This window comes from Mycteria americana, chromosome 5 (genome assembly GCF_035582795.1).
Source record: "Mycteria americana isolate JAX WOST 10 ecotype Jacksonville Zoo and Gardens chromosome 5, USCA_MyAme_1.0, whole genome shotgun sequence".
Taxonomy (NCBI): domain Eukaryota; kingdom Metazoa; phylum Chordata; class Aves; order Ciconiiformes; family Ciconiidae; genus Mycteria; species Mycteria americana.
The window spans coordinates 3,381,826-3,403,907 of record NC_134369.1 but is presented as its reverse complement, the minus strand read 5'-3'; the positions used below and the strand labels follow the sequence as shown (position 1 = coordinate 3,403,907).

At 44.5% G+C, this 22,082-nt stretch overlaps 1 protein-coding gene across 2 annotated transcripts in view; it reads left to right on the top strand.

The window, feature by feature from the left end:
- The window catches only part of CTTN (cortactin), a 28,668-nt gene extending 19,057 nt beyond the window's left edge, over nt 1–9,611 (top strand). For both annotated transcript variants that reach the window (XM_075501973.1, XM_075501972.1), the window contains 4 exons: nt 5,874–5,963; nt 6,057–6,246; nt 7,185–7,256; nt 7,846–9,611. In XM_075501973.1, coding sequence (XP_075358088.1) covers nt 5,874–5,963; nt 6,057–6,246; nt 7,185–7,256; nt 7,846–7,982 — 489 coding nt within the window. In that variant the 3' untranslated portion in view covers nt 7,983–9,611. The remainder of the gene's footprint in view (nt 1–5,873; nt 5,964–6,056; nt 6,247–7,184; nt 7,257–7,845) is intronic.
- Nucleotides 9,612–22,082: the final 12,471 nt, after the last annotated feature.

The following is a 22,082-nucleotide window of genomic DNA, read 5'->3' as shown; positions in this document are numbered from 1 at the left end:
AACCTAGCTCCGATCTTCCTAAACTAAGATATAGTAATGTGCAGTTTCACTGCACGTTACCTCATATTAACTAACCTAGCCTAAACCAGCATGGCTGCTGACGGCAGCACTCTCAAGCCGCCTTATTCCTTACGCCAGCAAAGCGTCTGTATAGTCACACAAAAGTGGAAGACTAGCCCTAACAAATAAAACATCTGGTTAATGCAAATCAGTTCCCCTGCCCGGTTCATTGGTTGGCTTCTCAGCTCTGCTGTTGGCAGGTGTGCAGGCCGGCGCTGCTTGTGAAATAGCTCTGTAGTTTCGCTGTGCTGAAGCTGCATGGCTCATGTATCTTGTGTGTAGTTTGATTTCTGAAAACCTCTAACGTCCTTTTGAGTCCTGTTTGAAATTTGGGGACTTCTAGCTTTATAGGATAAATCAAGTCTCTCCATCTAAAGCGATTGCTACTTTTTTTTTTTCTTTTCTTTCAGCTTATCACCTCTTTTGCCTTATGGCTTCAAGGTGTGCAGTGTGAGCTTATGTTCACTGCGTACCTGTATCACAAGATGAATGGGAGTTCATCTTTGTGTATCAGTGATTTCTTCTAACGCTGCCTTTCATCCCTGTGTACTTTGTGGACACTTAATAACTTCCCCCAACCACTATTTGGGTTTCTTTACTGTCCTGGAGAAAAATTTGTTACTCCTTTAACACAGCATCTGTCACTCTCTTAAAGCTGGGAGAGGAAGAGATAAAGAGCCGAAGTTGAGAAATCAATCTTTTCTATTTGATAAGGTCAGCAAGCCTGCCCCAGGATGCCTCTCTTCTTAGTAAACTTGGACTGCTCTGTGTCATCCTCAGCATTGGCACCAGCCTTCAGCACTGAGCCACACAGAGAAAAGTTGAACGTTTGCCTTGAGGAGGGTCACTTGGTTCCCCTCTCCTCAGAGGGATAAAGCTGAAATGCATCCAGTCCGTGCAGTTGCTCTGGGAGCTCTTCAGATGAGGAAAGTTGAATGCCTCACCACGTGCTCACTCAGAGCCACAGCAAAATGCTATCAGCATGTGTCACCACCTTCTTCTGGTGTAGCTGTTCAGCTGGTAGCCCCATAGTTCCTCTAGCTATTGCCAGGCTGTCCTCTGCTCCTGAACTACTGTCCACTGCTCCCAGCATGTTTCAGTGTGTTTAAGCTTATGCATCACCAGTATATAGGCGTAGCACCTGGTTGTTTCCCTAACAAAGTGATTTTTCACTCCTCATCCTCCCCTGTCCTTGTCCTTGCCACCAACACTGCCACTCTAGTCAAAGAGCTGTAGTCCCTCAGCTCTGGGGTCTATTCCATGGGGTGATGAAGAATGGAAACAAATACTCTTTTTGGACACAACCCGGGGACAACCTTCAGGTATACATTGCTCTTGAAAGTGCAGCTTCACTCCTCCTTCAAGAGGTCTCTTTTCTTGGCACTTGTCTTCCTCTGTCAGCACATTGGATCTGGATCGTGTTAGGACTTGTGACTTACAGCAAGCAGCATTTTTACCTTTACAGGATTTAATTTAGTAGATACTTTTACGGTTCTCCAAATAAGGAAGAACCATGGTAGGTTGATGGGTATCACAAGTGTTGCATCGTTAATAAGGCCATTCTGCACCCATGAGATCACTTTGGATGGCCATTGCTTCCACTTACTGCTGAGAATTGCTAAGAAGTATCAGTCCCAAAGGAAAATTGACTTTCTCAGCATTCATCCTGCTTTAATTTCTTTCTCTGAGGCGCTTATTTTCACCTGGCAGTAACTCCATTCCGTCATCACTACTTCTGCTTCATTCTCAGACAAGGTGTCTGGTGGTTTAAGAATTTCTCAGCCTGTCTGAAGCTTCTTAGGTCATCCTCAATGCTGATGGTACTTGCTAGACAACACTCCTCAACCGAGGGCTGTTACTTCCTTACTTTGATTTGATTGTTTCTAGGGGATTCTCCAAAAGACCAGTCCCTGTAAACATTGCAGTCCATCCTTGAACACCTGGGTCTTAAAGTGAATGTTCTGCAGTAAAGAACTTGACTCATTATCACAGAGCAGTTACCAGCTCCCAGGTGGTAAGAGTTCTCTTGTTGCAGGAGCCCGGGATACTTTATCCGTAACTCAGTGCTTCACCTCTTAGGCAACTGCCTCATGAAAGTGTGTCTCTCCTAGGGCATGTGGCAACTCTGGTACCTCATACTGGTCTTTTCTGTACTTTATGTACGTTATTTGCTCTGCACCTTTGCTACAAGCAGGTCGACGTTCCCCAAGGTGCAAGGAGGTACTTCATGTGGTGGCAGCCATGTCTCCAGGGGCATACCCTTTATGTTCCCTCTGTCTTGACAAGTAGAGATATCAGTATATTCTAAAATACCATGTGCCAGCAGTTGCCCTAAGCGATAGGTGTGGGGAGAACAGGACTCTCTGAAGGTCACACATGTCGGTCTGTCCTGGTTTCAGCTGGGATAGAGTTAATTTTCTTTCCAGTAGCTGGTATAGTGCTGTGTTTTGGATTTAGGATGAGAATAATGTTGGTAACACACTGATGTTTTAGTTGTTGCTAAGTCATGCTTACACTGGTCAAGGACTTTTCAGCTTCCCATGCTCTGCCAGGTGCACAAGAAGCTGGGAGGGGGCACAGCCAAACTGGCCCAAGGGCTATTCCATACCATAGGATGTCATACTTAGTATAGAACCTGGGGGGAGCTGGCCGGGGGGGCAGCGATCGCTTCTCAGGGACTTGCTGGGCATCGGTCAGGTCTTACAAGTGAGCAGTTGCATCGCTTGTTTTTTCTTGGCTTTTGTCCCCCCCTTCCACCCCCATTGTTTTTCTTTTCATTACAATTATATTATTATTATTATTATTTATTTCAACTATTAAACTGTTCTTATCTCAACCTATGAGTTTTCTTACTTTTGCTCTTCCAATTCTCTCCCCCATCCCACCGGGAGGGGAGGGTGAGCGAGCGGCTGTGTGGTGCTCGGTTGCTGACTGGGGCTAAGCCACGACACAGTCCTTCAGCTCGGATAGGTGAGCTGTCTTGCAGTCCTCGGCGAGAAGCGGGAAATCTGCTTTGGTGGCTGTGTGAATTTTTTGAAAGGTTGCACAGCTGACACAGAAAGTATTGATGCTTCTTTTGGAGAGGTTTGTGTCCAGGCTTGGTCTTGGGTACAGCCCTGAGACTGGCCAAGCGGACTGGCGCATGCATTTCTCCAGGTACCCCTGCTGCCAAGCGCTGGGGTTAGGGCAAGGTGGGACAACATCCTGTTGGCTCTTGTTGTCCCTGTGCGTTTTGGTACTGGGCCTTCTTTGCCTTTCAGTGACTTCTTCAGTTCTCTCAGTCTGACCTGTATAGCAGTTTGTCTGTCTCACTCATCTCAATCTTGAAACAATCCACTTCATGCTACGGATGCTGAATGGCTCTCCGTTAGACTATTCCTATTCCAACCCAGTTGGAGCCATTTTTTTTAACCAGTAAGGAGGAGATGACTGGTCGTATGTATCTTGCCAAAGTAGTCAGGCTTTCTGCTTGGTATCCCCTTCCATTGCATGGGTTTGTAGTCTGGGCTGAGCGGGGGAAGAAGTTCAGCTTCTCCATTAGCTCTCGCCATTCATTTTGGGTGATAATATGCTCAGAAGTAAGATCTGTGGATGGAGGGTGGTGAATTTAGGCTTTTGTTACCCATTTCAGCTTTTCATTGAGATTTCCTCCTGCTGAGGAAACAGTTCTCCAGAAGGGTTTAAATGTAGTAACAGGTTCTCATGAGTCACTGAACTGTTATGTCTTCCCCTCCCCCCTTCTCTCTCAAAAATGACTGACTTTCTCCACTGTTATTTTTGTTGTAAGTGTGGGTTAAATTCAAGCCATTATGCTTGATTTTTCTTGTGCTTCATCAAAGATTCTGTTGCCTGGACACATTTGAAGTTTTTTTCCAAAGCTGGTATTTAAATTTCACCGTAACCAGATGATTAATGTTCTTCCAGACTGAACATCTCCATGGTTAATTGTGTGATTCTGCAGACACTGAGGGAGAGAGAACGGAGTTAAGGGGAAACTGAAATGGCACTGGCTGCGCTGCCCCTTGCTCACAAGCTGAGCATGAAAAGGGGAGGGATGTAAGCCACATCATCCACAGATACTGTAAAGGGTGGGAACGGACTTTGTCTGAAGTGAACTTTATTTCTTTAAGTGAACTTCCTTGCACAGACAGAAAGTTCTCTCACTTTAAGTAAGTATGTGGGCATACGTACTCCCACAATGGGAATGTACATATGGACTGCATTCCTTCAAGAACCCTGTTTACTGGTAATCCTTTTTCTGTTTTGCTTTTCACATATGTCACGTAGTCAAATGGTGTTCAGGGAGCTGCTCTTCAACTTCTGGTTTCAATCGACGGGTGCCTCATGATTCAGCTAGCCTCTGCTACCTTAGAGAACAAAGCAGGATGCTCTTTCACGTGGAGCGTTTCAGCATGGAAGAAACATAGCCTGAGGGGGGACCATGCAATTTAAATGGTTTTATGGCAGTTATGCCGTGGCTATCCTAAACTGTAGTCTGGACTGCAGAGACCCATTTCCTGGGACAAATTATTCAAACTGTTGCTGGCTTTGAAATTGTTAAGGGATTGATACTACTTAATTTGTCCCCAAACTTAGATTTGACTTCTAAGAAACACTTTGCTGGTGCTTTTTTATCCATAGCAGAGGAGTTAAAAGTGGGGGAGGACTGTTTGCATCAGGACAGATTTTTTCCAGAAAGCACAGCACTAAGCTTTGAATTGGCTCTGTTCTCAAGACACGCTTCGCTTTCTTTGTTAGGTGTATGTTTTCTGATCTGTGACAAAAAAAAGAAAGGAAGAATTTTTTTGTAACAGAGTCCTGTCACTTCATCTCTGGACTACAGTTTCTCCTGAGGATCCTTTGGGGAGTTACAGCTTGATGGACCTAAACAACTGGAGTGCACAGTCTCCCGTAACATGTATTCTCTCTTCTTTTTTACAATAAAGAACAAGTTTGGCCCTAGATCCACAGTTTTCTTTTTCCCTATGGTAAAGAGAGGCAAAATGAAATAGCTAGCTTACAGTCTTTTTTAAGTTGTGCAAGTAACGTAGCATTTCTTGCACTACGGTATCCTGGCTTCCTAATGAATGGCTTTCTAATTATGATTGTGGATTTGCCCTCTGATTCACAGGTGGGATGGCACAGCGTGAAGTGCTTGAGTCCGGAACACTTGATTCAGATCCACGTTCTTTTGCGTCGCAGAATACAATAGCAATACTGCTTTTATTTCTACCATATGCAACTCTTCTGAACATTTGAATCCCCTCATTGTCAGTATATAGGACTTAATTTTGTGTGAGCTATTCAGTCTTTTGCCTTGGCAGGTGTTTTGCAGACCTGCAAGAGCTTGCAGGATCATTTCTCATCAAAGATAATGTATCAGTTGTATAATTAGAAAACGCAGGCTTCAGGTTCTCTAAACTTATGCTAAAATGGGACGTGAGGCCCAGGCAGCTAATGAACAGAATGAATGTATTGAACACAGAAACCCTGCAGCTTCTATGGAAACGTGCCAAAGAACATTGGGTACTCTGTTTTTAAACACATGTATGCATACATACTGTGCGGTTTTAGTTTCTTCACTTTTTTCTCCTCTGCTTTGCTGTATTTCTGAGGCTTTACTGTACAGCCAGTCTAAACCTTCAGGCAGGTCTAATGATCCAACCAGTCCAGTCCTCTTCTGCTCCCTGCTCGCATCAGTTTATTGCAGAATATGCTGTCGTCTGTCTTTCTTACTGGAGGGTTGTTTCTTGTCCAGTGTCATGACATCAGTGATTAAACCGCACTGAAGTTTTTCTTTCTCTTCAATTTAGGAACAAGCTAAAGCCAAAAAACAAACTCCACCACCATCTCCTACCACACAGCCAGCTGAGCAGAAGGCACCCTCCAGCCCAGTCTATGAGGTTTGTTAGAATCACTTGCAGTACCTGGTTTTTGATCCTAAGCATAGGAACCTTTTTACAAAACCCCGACGAACCTCACCTGTATTTCTGCAGGATGCAGTTTCCTATGAAGCAGAGTCTGCCTACAAGAATTCCAGCGCAACGTATTCCGCTGCGCATGAGCCAGAATCCAGCTACAAAGCTGCAGAGTCGGACTACCAAGAAGCAGTGAGTCAGCGAGAGGCAGAGTACGAACCAGAGACTGTCTATGAAGTGGCAGGGGCAGGAGACCATTACCAAGCAGGTAGAGTGTTTGCTTCTGATATGAAACCCTTTAAGATAAAGATTATTTCCTTGGGCAACGACTTAATGAATAGTTGTGCTGAGAGCGCACTGTCCTAGTTTTCTGAAGTTTTAGTCTGATGAGACTTTTTAGATTCTCCACCAACAAACTTTAATTAGGAAATTAAGATATGGCTAGAGCAAGGTTGAAATTACTTAACTTTTGTCAGATGGTGTTGGAATAATTACAGTGCTCTCTAGAGTGTCAGTTCCAAAAGAACTGTAGGGGTAACCGTTTCCACCCTGTGTAATGCAGCTCAACTTGAGAAGAAAGCACAGATACAGCAATTAAATGTGTGTTGAGCCAGTGCTGGCCTACCAAGCAAAAACTTCTGTCAACAGTTCTTGGACTTCGAAGTTGATGTGATGTGTTCTGTGCCTATGAGGGAGTGGAGTAAGGATGTCTGAAACTAATGAAACTGAAAGAATACAGTTCTTTTGAATTCCCATTTTTCTCATCTCTTCTGGTTACTAAATGAGGGGTGAAGAATGAACCTGCTTGCTCTGGTACGAAAACCTGGAAACTTTAAACAGGCCCCTTCTTCCCCCCAACATGCGCCCTTAACAAGGTACCAAACAGTCTCTTACACACTGATCTTGGGCTCAGTTGTTCTGTCACATTTTACAAAAGTATTATAAGGGTGATAGTTTTTATTTTGTACTGTATTAAATGCCTACTTGTGAATGCTTCCTTTCAGGCTTTAATTGTGTGTGATTTAGGGAAAAAATCCATTTCAGAAGGTACGTCAGCACTGCTAGAAACTTGCATAGTTTGGTCCCTGCTTCCTGTGTGGGTTAGCAATAGAATTACAGGAGGAGCACCACAGAAAAGAACTCGGGGTGATAGGTAGTGTGCTTCGTGCTTTTAGTTTGTTCTTTCTTCTCTCTCTCTCTCTCTAGAAGAAAATGCTTATGACGAATATGAAAATGAACTTGGAATTACAGCCATAGCCCTTTATGATTATCAAGCTGGTAAGCAAAGCTCTTGTTTTTAACCCTGTCTTTGAAAACTCTGTTCTGCACAGATAAGTCTGGATTTTTCCTTTGCCTTTCATCTTGTAGTCTCTTGTAGTAATATATGAAATTAAGATATGAAGAATTAGGAATTTAGTGATTTGGCAATAGCATTGAGACACTTTTGAAAACTACCAGCCACTGTTTCTGGAAATGGTGGGAGTTTTTAAAAGTCTTTTTTAACCAAGTATTAATGCTCTTGTTAAACCCTTGGCATACATAGTTGTTTAAAATCTTGACTGGTTAATTCGGAGGAGAGATAAGAAAGTAAAGTGGTTCTCAGTGTATTAGGTAGCAATTGTTGCTCTAAGTTAGAAATGCACCCAAAATGAAGTCGGTAAGAACCGACTACCTCATCACTCCAGGGGATGAGAAAGCGTCCGTCTTTACAGAGCGTCATTGCCCGGTGCCCTGTTTCAAATGCCCTGATGGGAGAGAGGAAGGTGAGGGGTGGCTGTGTTATTTGTAGCGATGGTGGGTTGATAAGTGAGATTGTGGTGCGGGCTGCTCCTGTGCGGATGCTGAGCCTCTTCAATTCTCTCTCCAGCGGGTGATGACGAGATTTCCTTTGACCCAGATGACATCATCACAAACATAGAAATGATTGATGACGGCTGGTGGAGGGGTGTCTGCAAAGGCCGATACGGGTTGTTCCCTGCGAACTATGTGGAGCTGAGACAATAAAGACTATTGTCTACTGGTTATGCCTTAATTCCCCAGTCAATAAATCTGACTTAATACACTACAAATCATGATGTTTTTCTGAGGATGGAGGGGTATATACATATTGCTTTTATATTTAATACTTTGCTGATGCTTTTTAAAATGTTTATGCCACAGAAATCGCTAATATATTGTAACTACTATGTTCTTCACTAAGGCTCTTAAAATGATTTTCATGCATTTGGAAACGTTTCTTCTCTGCCAAATTAGCAATTGTCATAAAAAGCCTTTTCAAGGACAATTAGCTGTCTGTCGTAATATTGCATGTTTTACTCATAAGTGAGCAGATTTACTTAGTGTTTAAGTCTAGTTAGTCTTCCACTAAATGTTTTCAGCTAAGAAAATCATGGCTATGCAGGTTATTTGCATTTCCACTAAGCAGGAGTGGGGAGGTGCATAATTTTTTCTTTTCTTTTCCAGATAGTGCGTAAAAAAGCAAAGAGAATGCTTGAAAGTTGCAGCTAATGGCAGTGAATCAAATACTGTCCAAAATGTATGGAATGTTAATGTTATGAAGGAAACAGTCTGGTTACTTTTTCCTTCTCTTTTAAAGTGAAGTTCCTTGGCTCTTGCATTGATTTTTTTTTTCCTTCCCCCTAATCCTGCTCCTCCTATCCATGTTATCCCAGAGGAGGGCTGCAAACATTCTAGCACTGATTGTCCCAAATTTATTTACTTTTTTTTTGTTTCATCCTCCTCTTTCCCAGAAAGACTTGAAAAATTACTACACAAGTGCAGAGTCACTCAGCGAGATTCCTGCTTGTTCAAAGGGAGACTGGCATCCAAATCTGTGTGACTGCCTGCAGGAATAGTCTCATTGCTTTACACGGGAGGAAAAAGGCAAGATAGAATTGCAGTTGTGTTCTGTGTGCAATACATCCTTTGTTCATACAAGGAATGGCCTGCTGTGCAGTAACAACATTTTATGTAACCATAGTTGAGTCAAGGAATGTTAATACAAGTAACTAGATTTAAAACCCATAGAAATGATCTCCATTTTTAAACCATACACGAGACAGCTATACTTTTTGTACGTTCAACAGAAACTGCCAGTAACGTTCCGCTAACAACAAAATTAAACCTGTTCTTTGCCAAAACTAAAACTGAAATTCTTGTCGTTCTAGAAAGCTGACACTTCACTGCAGATTTAGGGTCCCTACCAAAGATAGCAAGTTGCATCTAATAGTGCACGTGTTCAATGTATGTACTGTCTGTTTCCACCTTCTGATCAAAAGGGGAATGGTAGAACTGGTGTAGTAGCTAAGAAAGAATGCAAAGAATTTTTATAAATTGTAAATTTGGACCAATGGAATATAGAAGACCTGTATAAAATGGTAAAATGTATAATGTATCTACAAAGAAGGCATCATGTTGAACCAATTCTTGGATGGTTGGGACAATCCTTAATGAATGTTGTATGTGTGTCATGATTATATTTTTTTTTTCCTTTCCATGATCTCCTTTCTGTGTTGTATTTGCATTACTAGGGTTGGGTTTTATATGCAGTTTATTTTATCCAATTTTGCATAGAACACCTCATAGGGATATGATTTTTGTAAATTAAATATTCAATAAACTTTTTGAACCATTTGCATGGAATATTTTTGTATTTTTAAATTGCTTTGTCAGTCTGTTACGGGTAGTTCATCTTGTCTCAAGCTTATCTGGGACCAGCTTGCATACAACAAATCCTACTTCCTACGGAGAGCTGCTGCGTGATGCTTGGTGCTGTCATGAAGGGCACCTACGTTCTTCTAGGTTGCTGCTGCCTTCCATGTACTTCCCTTACTCAGAAACCCACTTGCTTTGTCTTTTACTCCTACTCCCGTGTGGAATTATTTAGACCAAAATTAGACTTTGGGTGAACTTAAAGGAGAGATGCTTTTTCAATTTTTTCTTAAACATCCTAGCATCAGGATCTGTTTTGTCTTAAGGGCCTGTTACTTCTGCTAAAAATACCAGTGAGCTGTGGTTTTGGTGAGAAGAGTCGCTCCTGGCTTTTGGGAATACCGATGGCTGCAGGAGAGTGAGTGCTCTTGAAAACACAGCCATCAGTTACAGTCAAATAAACTCTTACATGACTTTAAAGCTGTTCTGCTCTTGTTCACGACAGGGATCCTTAGGTCAGGTGCTTCCCAAAGCTTTGCTCCTGTAAGCCTCAGCTGCAGAAAGACATCCTGCCTCCCTGTCTAAGCAAGCCCATATTTCACAGTTTCTAATCCTGAACTTTTCTGAGAATCTGATACTTGACAACGTGCTGCTGGAAATGCTAAGAAAGAAAATCCTAATGCCCTTTTTCTAATTATTCTTTAATGCTACTATATTAACAGGAAAATCCAAAGCTTTGGAGCTCACTGTCACGAGTCCTAAAATACAGTGAGCGAGAGCCATTGCTTTAGCAGATAACTTAAAAACACACGGCTTGAGAAGAAAATGTGCTCGCACAGGTGGGCTTTCTGCAAAGGGAGCTGCTGCTCTAAGGCCCTGTGATGTTTTTTGGGTGAAGGCGTGTGGGGTATGGCTGCAAGGGCTGGGGGCTGCGCTGCCAGAGCTGCTGAAAGGAAAACTGGCCCTGAGGTTGCCACAAGACCCTGCCTGGCCAGAGATGAGCTTCTAACAAACAGGGAGGGAAAAGCTCAAAGGGAAAGAAGAAGGGGCCCGGTGCGTGAACTCACTGCGGGTAATCTTCATAAACAGCATCGTGGGGAAAATACCGCAGTCCTGCGTCCGTCTCCTGTGTCAGAGTGAGATGGGAGGAACTGAGTTACTGGAAGAACAAATTAGGTGACACTATCAGCAATATTATGGGTATCGGCAGTGTCATGGGAGCTTATTCATGGATTGCCTCACCTAATGGAGAAAGTTTCATCTCTAATTTAAACTACTAACCTCACTGTCACAGTGTGGCAAGATTTTCTGTACCAGATTGATTGAATATCTTGCCAAGTGTATTTAGGTAGCAGTGTTATGACTGTACTATTGCTACTATGGGATTAGATGTAGTCAAGCCTTGGAAGTTTTAAGGTCACTCTTATTCATCAGCAGTAATTGCTCAAGTTACCCGAAACACTTGCTGCTGGAAAAAAACCCACCCCAAACTGTCTGCATTTACCATCAGAAGGGCTGGCTCAGCCCTCCTCATGGGTGACTAATGCCAGCAGCAAGCAAGCCCATTAATTTCTGTTAATGGATATCTTTCTTACTGATTCACTGTCTGACTTTGGGTGAGCCATTTACTTTCCTGGCATCTTGAATTCATCATGTTGCTTCTTAACACAACCCCAGTGTTAGTCCTAAGCATGCTGGGCCTTCAGCTGACAGAAGGCAGCAGTGGCACCAGTTGTGTTCACTGTCTAATCAATTGATGGTTTTACCCTTCTGAGTGTCATTCTTCTAAATTAATTATAATTAAGCACATAGTAAGAACACTCAATATTTGTATACACATAAACATTTTATAGTATTTTCTAATATTTCATTTTCATAATAATTGCTAGCAACAATAATGAGAGAAGGACATAGTTTGAAGCGTGGTTCCATGGGAGGTGGAGGAATTCTCACAGCCACGAGATACCCTTGCCTGTCCCGCATTGCCATGTTGGTGCGGCAGCTGCATTAACCCCCCCGCTGCAGGGCACTGGTGGCTGTTGATAGAGTGGAGGGAAAGTTTCATGTCCTACAAACAGACAGTATTTCCCTACATGCATACATTAGTCCCACTTTGTGCCTGAGGATCTTCTCATGTTAATTGTAAGTAGCCATTTGCCTTCTTTTTACTCACCAAATAAATTGTCTGAATCAGATCTGCCTTTCCTGCCAGTTTGGCAGCAACTTTGCTCTCATGGAGAACGAGCTCTTGGCTAACGCAACGTCGCCAGCCAGCATCTCTTACGATGATGGAGTTACCCTACCCATCGAGGGGGTCACGTAGGGCTGGCTGAATAACGAGAGTGATGAAAAGCCCCTCTGCAGCCCACAGGGTTAGCATCTCTAAGTCATTTTAAGAGCCTGGCAGAGCTTTACCAATGCATTTCTCAGATGCATTTTATCAAACCTCTCCTTAAGCTGCTGCTTTATTTTTAGTCTGCAGAAATGGCAGGCTTAAGAGGATGGTGAAGAATGCACCTGCATCCAATTTATTTTATCTAAAGCCTGGAAGCTGTGGAGTGTTTTGCTGGGTTTTTATGTGCAGTGGGCCATTACCAACTTGTTAATTTTGCATAGATTTTCAATAGTGAGAATGAACCTAACTGTTTTTTGACTTTTAAGCACAGAAGGGGAGCAGGGGGCAGGGGAAATTACAAAATGAAGCACAGGGAAGTTCCTCTGAAGGGGTGGTTTGGCTTAGATGAAATGCATACCAGCAAAATTTTATATTGCAGGTGGTCTGCGTGTCCTCTGCAGTTTTTCCTGAACCTGGAAGGCTGACCATCACAATCATCTCAGCGTATTCTGGCTTTTAAGTTCCTCTTCTATCAAATAGAGCAACTGCTATTTACCAAGGATATTTATCTGAAGCACCTACTTTTAGACGAGTGCTTTTGCAAATGCAGACTTAAAGCCACCTATGATTTTCTGAGACACTCCAGCCTATAACAGGAGCTTTCAAAGTGCAGCCCACGGACGGTTAATACCCAACCAGCAAGTCAATTCCTTGTGGTATGAACTTCAAGAACTGCTGCCATCTCCTGTAGTTAGTATTCACCTTGCTGCAGGCTTTCTACACTATACAGGGAGGTGGAGCCTTCAAGATTCAAGCTGCAATAATATAGGCATGTTAATGCATGCTTGTCCATAGCTAATTATTGACAGGATGCTAAAGACATGGTGCTTAATTTTTACTAAATTTGAAGAAGCTCCCTCAAATTCTCCTCACGTTGAGCACACCGCTTCTACCGTGATTTACAGACGCTGCTGTACAGTTAGTTGGCGAAAGGGAAATTGATGTATTAGTCCATGGAAAGAGGAAAAGAACAAAAATCGATCTCAACTGTGCAATGCTAAGTCTACAGAGTACTGCCTTGGATGGCTTCCAAAAAGAGAATTTGAATTGACCAAAATAGCTTTACTTGACATATTTATCCCAGAACGCTTGGACAGAAGAGGGGCAATGCATCTTTGACTGCCTGAGGAGTGCCTTGCACGCAGCAAGGGGACCTTAAAAAGAGATGCGTGGTGGCCTAGTACAGCTTGCCACAAAATCAATTTAATGGCCATTTTCTAAAGGCCACGTGGAGACAGGCAAAATTAATTTAACAACTACTGTTATTTAAGTAGCCAAACCCCCTAGTGCTTCAGCTGTTTCCATTATCTAAGCCACTGGAAATGAGAAGCAGTGGCTCTGCCTGCAGGGAGTGGGAGCTGATGGTCACCTCCTGCATTCCAGCTGGCTGTTTGCACAGCAGCCATCTATCTATACGCTTACCTAAAAAGAAAGAGACACTGGCACCTCAGAGTTCAAAATACCGGCTCGTTAGCCTTCAGATGCGGCATGGTGCCCATCTGCTCCACAAAGGCTCCCAAACCCAGAAAATCACGCAGCTGCGCAGTCAGATACCTTCACCTCGTCTCTTTCTGCAGGCAAAGGAGGATGGCCAAATCGCAATCCCAGAGCCGAAGGGTGGCTTTCAGTGGCCCTGTCCTCCTCCAAGCTGTGCCAGCTGCTGCTCAGCCCAAAGCTCAGGGGGTGGCTGCACCCATTTGGGCTGACCATAAACTTCTAGGAGAATTCCCACCATAAAAATGAAGATGATCCTCAGAGTTAGGCTCGCACGACTTCCCGGGTCAGCATTTTCAGTGTTGAATTCCAGATTTTGGGTTCTAGATGTTTGAGGCAGTGCAGCGTACTGCAAAACCACAAGATGTCAGAGATACTGAAAATTAAAAGCTAAACAAGGTTAATGAATTATCTAGACGGCAAGCTCCACTGCAAGAGAAGGAGTCCCAAGCGAGGAATAAGCTTCAGGCTAATGCCAAGTCAGGAGCTGGGGCATCACGAAGAATCTGATTTAACTGATTTTCTTTCAAAAGTTTGCAAGGCCTATGCCTACAAAAGCTTTAGAGAAATTATGCCGTTTGCTTTCTTGCCTGCTTTGGCAATGAGGCCAAAGAGGCTAAATAATATTACCTTTGCTCAGACTAGTTGTGAAAGTGTCAGGTCAAAAGCTTTATAGTTTTCATTAATACAAATGTTCCTCACTGTTTGGAGCCTAGTAAAGCTGTTATTGAAGAATTATTAGAACTTTTTAACTGGATAAAGAAATAGTTTGCTTTGATAGCATCCGTGATTAGCGACCAGGCCAGGAAGCAGGCAAACACAGGAGCTCGTGCTGGAGGCGCCGAGGCAGGAGCAAGTACGATGCCAGCATCCACCCTGCGCCCGCATCGGTCCTCTGTGCAGACAAATGTTAGAAGTTACATTCTTTGGTGAATTAATGCTCCAAATCTTAAGCTCACAGGATGACAGCAGCTTAAAAGGAGTCCATGGTAATTTCGTAGCCCTATGGAGTAATTGATTAGTGTTCAAGTTCAGCGTGAATTACTGCACGAACAAATTACTCCACAGCTGCTGGCTTATTCAGTGGCACGGGAGCTACCGTGCTATGAAGAGCGGGACCGTGCCGTCCTCCACGCAGACCGTGTTTCAGAACTCGTGGCAATGCTTCCTTACCGTGTGAGAGCACAGGCAGTAGTATTGGCTACGGCCACACGCTGGTTTCTTGTCTTAACAGCCTTCAGGTGGTCAAACCTGGAAAACAATGTAGCTCTTGGCCTGTGCCTAAGACTTTGCTTGGGTGCAACAGCATAAGATAGGACCTAAATTGCATCAAAAGCAATTTTGTTTGCCTTAGACCAAGCTTGTCACACCGAGGCTTATCTTCTTATTATAGGTGCTGCCCGGTCCTGTGTGCCTGATGTCCTTTGGCTGCCTGATGTCCTTTGACGTGACGCTTTTGCCAGTGAGGCTGTGCGTGACGCCACGCTGCTATTTGGTGCCTCCTCCCTTTCCCCAGCATGAGATCACCTCCTCTGGCTGCTGCTGCGGGTGCTACGCGTGCCGTACCTGCAAGCCGTGTCCAGGCGGTTAGCTCTGGCCCTCCTTGGCTACCAGGGAGTTACCACCTCAGCTCTTGGCATTGCTGGTGTGGCTAGGCATTTAACTCCAAGTACAGCATTTACAGAATCGTATAGGTTGGAAAAGACCTTTAAGATCATCGAGTCCAACCATAAACCTAACACTACCCAGACCACCGCTACACCATGTCCCTAAGCACCTCATCCAAACGGCTTTTAAATACCTCCAGGGATGGCGACTCCACCACTTCCCTGGGCAGCCTGTTCCAATGCTTGACAACCCTTTCCGTGAAGTAAAATTTCCTAATATCCAGTCTAAACCTCCCCTGGCGCAACTTGAGGCCATTTCCTCTCGTCCTATCACTTGTTACCTGGGAGAAGAGACCGACCCCACCTCTCTACACCCTCCTTTCAGGTCGTTGTAGAGAGCGATGAGGTCTCCCCTCAGCCTCCTTTTCTCCAGGCTGAACAACCCCAGTTCCCCCAGCTGCTTCCCATCAGCCTTGTGCTCCAGACCCTTCACCAGCTTCGTTGTTCTTCTTTGGACACTTCCAAGTGTCCAAAGTTGGGCTTCTCCAGATGCTCAGTTATATCAGCTCACATGGGGCAGTTTTGGTTGAAAATGCTCCTGGTAAATGCAGCTGTTTGGGTGACTGCTTTAAACTGCATTTCTTTTGCCAGTTGTCCTCCCAGTTTTCACACTGTGATCTGAAGAAAGCTCCAGTTGATAAACAGAGTCCTCTGTGCATCCCTCTGCATGCCGGAGTCCTCTTGCAGTATCTCTAGTTTCTGACTGCACATCTACTTTCGGTACAGCAAAGGAGAGCGATGGTGAGAGTGGTATAACGCTGGAGCTCTGCTTGCCCAGCGTGTGCTGTGCTGAAGCAGTGCCATCCTTTCTGTGGACTCCTGGCCGTGGCTGTGCTGTAGTCTCCTTCCTTGGCAAGATAAGGTCACGACAGGAGTACGGCTTAGATGCTGGCAGCCAGCAGGGGCTAATACAAACCCCCTGGGTAGCACTGTAACAGCTAGAGATGTCCCTATTTTAGGATGGGTAGAGCATTGCTGGATAATATCACTGTGAGAGAGAAGTCAGGCGAGCCAGTTCTACCTGCGACCGCTCAAATAGTTTTGATTTTTCATAAGCACTTTTGGCCAACCTTGTAGTTGGTATCTGTTTGTTAGAATATTCTGGACCATATTTAGATCTACAGTGATCTATGACAAGTAGTTGCTGTAAGCGAAAGCGATGTGTTGATTCTTGTAAGGAAGGTCCACAGTCTAGCATTTAATGTAAAAGATGTTAAATTAAAGGTCTGGGTTTTCTGGAATAAAGGCTACAGCGCACGTGCCTAGCACCAGTAACTAATGGCCTTTCTTTGCAAGCAAAACATGACAGACTAAACTTCAGGTAGGCCAGCAGAACTACAGAGACATTCTTAAAGTAGTGTCAGGTGTTCTGTTGAATCTTGGACTGGAATGGCCATTTGCTGAAACTTTGGAAGACAGGGCACTGCTGACGGCCGGGGCCAGAGCCAAGGAGTAGGAGTAGGTTCAGAGCCAAGGGCCAGAGCCAAGGAGTTTCACGGGTAGGTTCATCCTCTCGGCAGCCGTTACCAGAGCTCTCATATTTCATGGTAGAAGCCAAGAAGAGCCAAGTTACCCTCTCGTACTAAGCCAGAGGTAAGCACTTTTATCTGCAAGCTCAGCTAATGTTCCCTTGCCTGCCACACTGAGAAGCAGCAGGAGAGAGCAGTTCTGTCCCCAGGTGACACTTCTCAGGTCTGTTGGCCACCTTCTCCTTAAGCGTGCCGTTCCATGCCCTAGCTCGCCCACTTACTAATTTTCTTCAGCGACGTACGTTCATTTAACCCCCATGGTACTAGATAATTACGTGCTCATTTACATTTGTACTACCTCTAACATTAATAGCGTTGCTATTAGTCACACGTACGTGTTCGTCTGTGTCAAACAGCCCTGGACATTGGCCTACACACATCCCAGCCCAATAAGCCTTAGTAGCTCTATGCTCAAGTTCAAGATCAATTATTATTCCCAGGCATACAGAGTGCTATTACCATTTCTGGTAAAATATAAACTACTGCATGTATTGTCTGACCCTGAATTCATCTATTGATGCCAGCTAGAAAAAATCCTAATTAACTAAGCCTCTTAGGGCTCTGGCTCCCTTGCATTTGCACAACAGTGCAAGAAAACTTAATGTGGTCAACAAAGCACTGGTAAAAATAAAGGCAATCCAAATCTTTCGTAATGTAGCAATATGAGAACTCAAATACAGTCAAATACAAATACATTCCAAGTTTATAATAACATTTCTCTACTAAATATTGGGTGTTATTTCCATTGCAATCTGGAAACAAATCCTCCAGTGAGCTCGTTCTACCCGAGTCTACTGCTTTTAAAATTGCATTGCTGCCAGTCTGCACTCGAATAACCTTTTCCTTCTGTAAACCTTAGATGTTAGTTTTGGCCTTTGGCTTTTCTAGCTGAAAACTAGAAAACAGATCCAGATTCAAATGTTCTTACATCAAAGTGGTAAGTATCCACATTATAAAGAAAATGCTATTTATATTGAAGGACTCTAAACACATTAGAAATGGTCGATCGAATCCTGCCCTTTATTAGCCCTATTGCATAGGCATTGTCGTTCTAACATTTGTCTCTGAATTTAATAGTTAGCTGTATATGACAGTACCAATACCCAACCCTTACCAAATTAAGATCACCAAAACATAGGTTGGAGCAGTACCTACTCGCCTAGGCAGTAATTAAAAAAGACAAATGATAATTGAAGTCAGGATTTCAGCAATGTACAGGCACTCAGGAAAAAAAGCAGCAGCAGGGATTTACACCTAACAGAGCTCGGCTACAGCTCCAACGCTCCCAGTCTGGACAGCTCTAGGCAGCCATCGCTCTACACAACATTTCCTAGGTGTGTAGCAGCTATCTCCACACACTTGCCATCTTTTTCTCCTGCTCCTTAGAGCAATTCTCCTGTTTCCCCCGTAAGTGTTGAGCAGAGGAGGAGGAGGAACTGCGTGCTCAGGCTTTAGCTCTGTAGCCCTGGTACGACTCGCCCAGCAGGTCTGCACCCGGGCTAGCTGGGCTCAGGGGAGTTCTCTAGTCCCTTGTACACATCACTAAAATTAGCTAATACATGGAGCTGTACAGATTTTGTTTGTTTCAGGGTTTTTCATTTAATAAATCAGATCATCTGCTAGTAATACCATTCCACTGTGTCTTAGCACCTAGAACGCATATACTTCTCGTGAATATAAAATGGTTTTGATCTGTGCCCAGAAGAATTCACTTTACATACAAGCTGAACTAAAAATCCAACCCCAGCACTTGCCCTGATAACTTCTTTTCTAAGGTGAAGGAGGATGACATAACCTGGCACCAGACAGCTTGGAGGAAGAGAAGAAAAAAGCCAAACAAAAGTATTCAAGTCAAATAGGTGGAAATTCAAAACCCTTACCCTTAAAACAGTGCAAGGAAAGGATGAGCCTTCCAGCCCCAGAGCTGCAGCCCCAGGTCTTCCCAGGGAGAGGTGAGAGCCATCCCACCTCCCAGGCCCTCTTTTATGAGCCCCGTGGCAGGACCACATGACCAGGCAATAAGCAGTCAATATATGGGGGCCAGGTGAAATGCTCTGAATGGTCCTCAGGTGCTTCGTTTGCTGTAATTTATGTTCTCGTTAGCAGGATGCTGGTAAAGGAATTCATGGTGGGTCAGGCCTGACCAGATGCTAGACCATCACTTTGAATTTCAGTACCTTCCACCTAACGTGAAATCCGTCTCGCAGAGAGACCGGCTTGCTCAGGTGCTTTAACATCCTGGAGAAAGGAGCACGGTGCACCACGGTGCCGCGTCCACCCGGGTGCCGCCGTGCCGACGCGCCCCGATGCTCGGGTGCAGGCGCAGCCTCCCAGGAGAGCCGAGCCCTGCCCGGGGTGAGGGGGGCCGTGCACCCCCGGTCCGCCCTGCTAACGCGAGGGCCCCCTGCTACAGAGGGACGTGTGAGAACGGCGTCGCGTCCACGGAGCCATCTAACAAAACCTGTCAAGAATACCTTACATTTGTTTCTCTTTAATTCAGGTAATGCAAAACCTGGTGTTTGCTTTCCTGGCTTTTATTTTTTACAGAGCTCTCAGGTATGACATCAGCTGTGATGTAATACACATAAATATTCCCAGCTACAGTGGACAGTGATGCCAAGTTCAAGCCAGTGGTCTTCAGCTGGTTTATTTATTTCTTTTAAAAGAAGAACAAAACAACCCATGAAAACAAACAAAACCTGAAGGGGAGGGATAACTGGCACTTACGAACAGCAACATCAGGGCTAGATGCTTAGTCCCCGAGTTGCGTAATCTTGAATTTAATCCCTAATGACTTGCAGCTCAAACACCGACTTTTTGCTAACAAGAGGACGCGCTGCCGGGCAGAGGCGGCAGGATTTTATCCCTCCTGAACAAACCGTTGCCAGTACACGGCCCCTCTCCCCTGAAATTTGTTAACGCTGCAGCCTAGCGTTAGGGTTTGCATCTCTTAGACGCGTGTCCTAGGTTTTGTTTCTCTGCTCCAGCGCTTCATCTAATGCTTCGGTATTAATCTAATTATTATTTTTTAATGTAAAATATATAATCACCTCCTGTAGCGGTCTATGACAGCTGGGCTTCCCAGCTGCCAACCCCTCGTGTCCCACCCTGCTCTCTGATGAGTGAGACTTGTCCTGTGAGCCTTTGCAGCCTCTCCTGTGCCATGCTGGGCCAAATCACAGAATCACAGAATTGTACAGGTTGGAAAAGACCTTCAAGATCATCGAGTCCAACCTAACGCTACCAAGCCCACCACTACACCATGTCCCTAAGCACCTCATCCAAATGACTTTTAAATACCTCCAGGGATGGTGACTCCACCACTTCCCTGGGCAGCCTGGTCCAGTGCTGGACAACCCTTTCAGTGAAGTAAAATTTCCTAATATCCAGTCTAAACCTCCCCTGGTGCAACTTGTGGCCATTTCCTCTCGTCCTATCACTTGTTACCTGGGAGAAGAGACCGACCCCACCTCAGATGGTTTGAAATCCTACAAAACAAGGGCTTCACATGGAAGGTGCCACCCCTCATCGTGCAGCGCAAACGCCTCGGTCCAGCAGGGATACACTGGTTTAGAGCCTCCGTCCATCTTCCCAACTAAGGGGGCTCACACCCGGGGTAGTCTGGGCTCCCACCAACCTCTTTTTCCCAGCCCAGCCCGTGGCTTTGGCAGAAGAGTTTGCACAGAAGGTGCCCCGGGGTAAACTGCGTGCCATGAGAAATGTACACAGGACCGCTCCTGAATTTATGAACTTTCAGTGCCTGGGGTCACGAATTCCTTGTAGGAGACTATACCGCAGCCCCACTCTTCTCACAGTTAGGACTTTCTTCCAATCTGTATTTATTCATCGCCAGTTGGTAACATGTTCTTCTAGCGCCGACGTTGCTTTTAGTTAAAATCCCTCTCCTGGCTGTTCACCCACTCATGTGAGTGGGAAAAGCAGACATCTCATTTCAGCCTTCTATTTGCTTGGTTAAATAGACCGAGTCATTTTAAAACCTGCTGTAAGCCCCCAATCACAGCATCTTGCTAGCAGCCGGTTCCCACACCTATCCCGATTGTACCCATTGCAGATGAGCTCCTGCGAACGCCCTTCAGCCCACTCTTATTAATAGGTCCTTATTTCTTGTTGAAAATGCCTTCCCTTTTTCATGGCTATGTGTTGCGTGTGTCTTTGTCAAGACAAAGTTTTCTCCTCCTTTCTGTCACCTCCAACAGATTAGTCCTACGGACTCATGGCGAGAATTTCCACTTGGTGCCTTTTGTACAAGCAAATTTTCCCCGTTTCCATCGCACTGGTCTTTCAGGTGTGTAATGTGCTCTATTGATCTTCCCTGCGAATAAACCAGCCTCGTCATCAGCACAAACAGGTAATACACGCAGTATTAGATCTCGTATTAGTGACTTTGCTTTAAAGGGTTGAAGATTGCCTAACAGTACTAAGGCAGTATGAGAGCACCCGTTTGAGTGAGGCCATGCAGAAATGATCGACTAAAAGCCCAGGTGTAAATGATCTGCTTTGAATACACATAGCATGTGAAGAATTTGTCTCTGAAAGAAAACTTCTTTTCTAAAAATTGCCAAGTATCTTCTGGCAGTCACCTACCCTTGTTTCAGGTCTTCTCTGTAATGCAGAAAATCAGCATTATTAGAGAGCTCAGATAACCTCAGGTGAAATGTACAGCATGTAATCTGCTACTGGGTCACTATAAAGTCTTGCAGGTGAATTAAATAGACCTACAGAAGGTTGCACACGTTAAAACTAACATCCACTGCTTTGTAAAGAAAGAAAATTGCTGAGACAGAGCAAATGGAGAATAGGGGCTACAGCATGGCTTGAAGTAAAAAATCAAATTCTAATCACGATATTATTTTGTGCACAATCGGACACAGAGCTCAAATTTGACAGTGCTCAGATATAAACCAAGTTATTTTTGTTCATTTTTCAACACTGCGTGTGGACTAATAGGTAAACGACCCTTCAAATTGTGTTTCAGCCACCTTTCTATCTGTTCTCCTCTAATGAGAGATTTAGAGCTCTCACCTTGACTTCACCACTGCACATCTGAAAAGGTCTGATAGCAGCCTCACTGGAGACCTCAAGATGCACCAACAAGGTCACAACAAAATGCGAAATGGATGACATGGTCACAATAGTTCCTCACTAAATATTTCCTAGGGGGCAGGTTCGGTAGGGAGTACCACGCTTGGCAGGTCTCAAAAATTCGTTACCGACAACCGAGCGCCCGTTCAGGGAGCTGGGAATTCTTTACATCACGGTAATGAGGCAACGCTTCCCTCAGGATTTGTTTTGAAGAAGAACATCCTCAAGGAAAATGAATCGAAGGTTTCAGAAGGCTGTGCAGCAG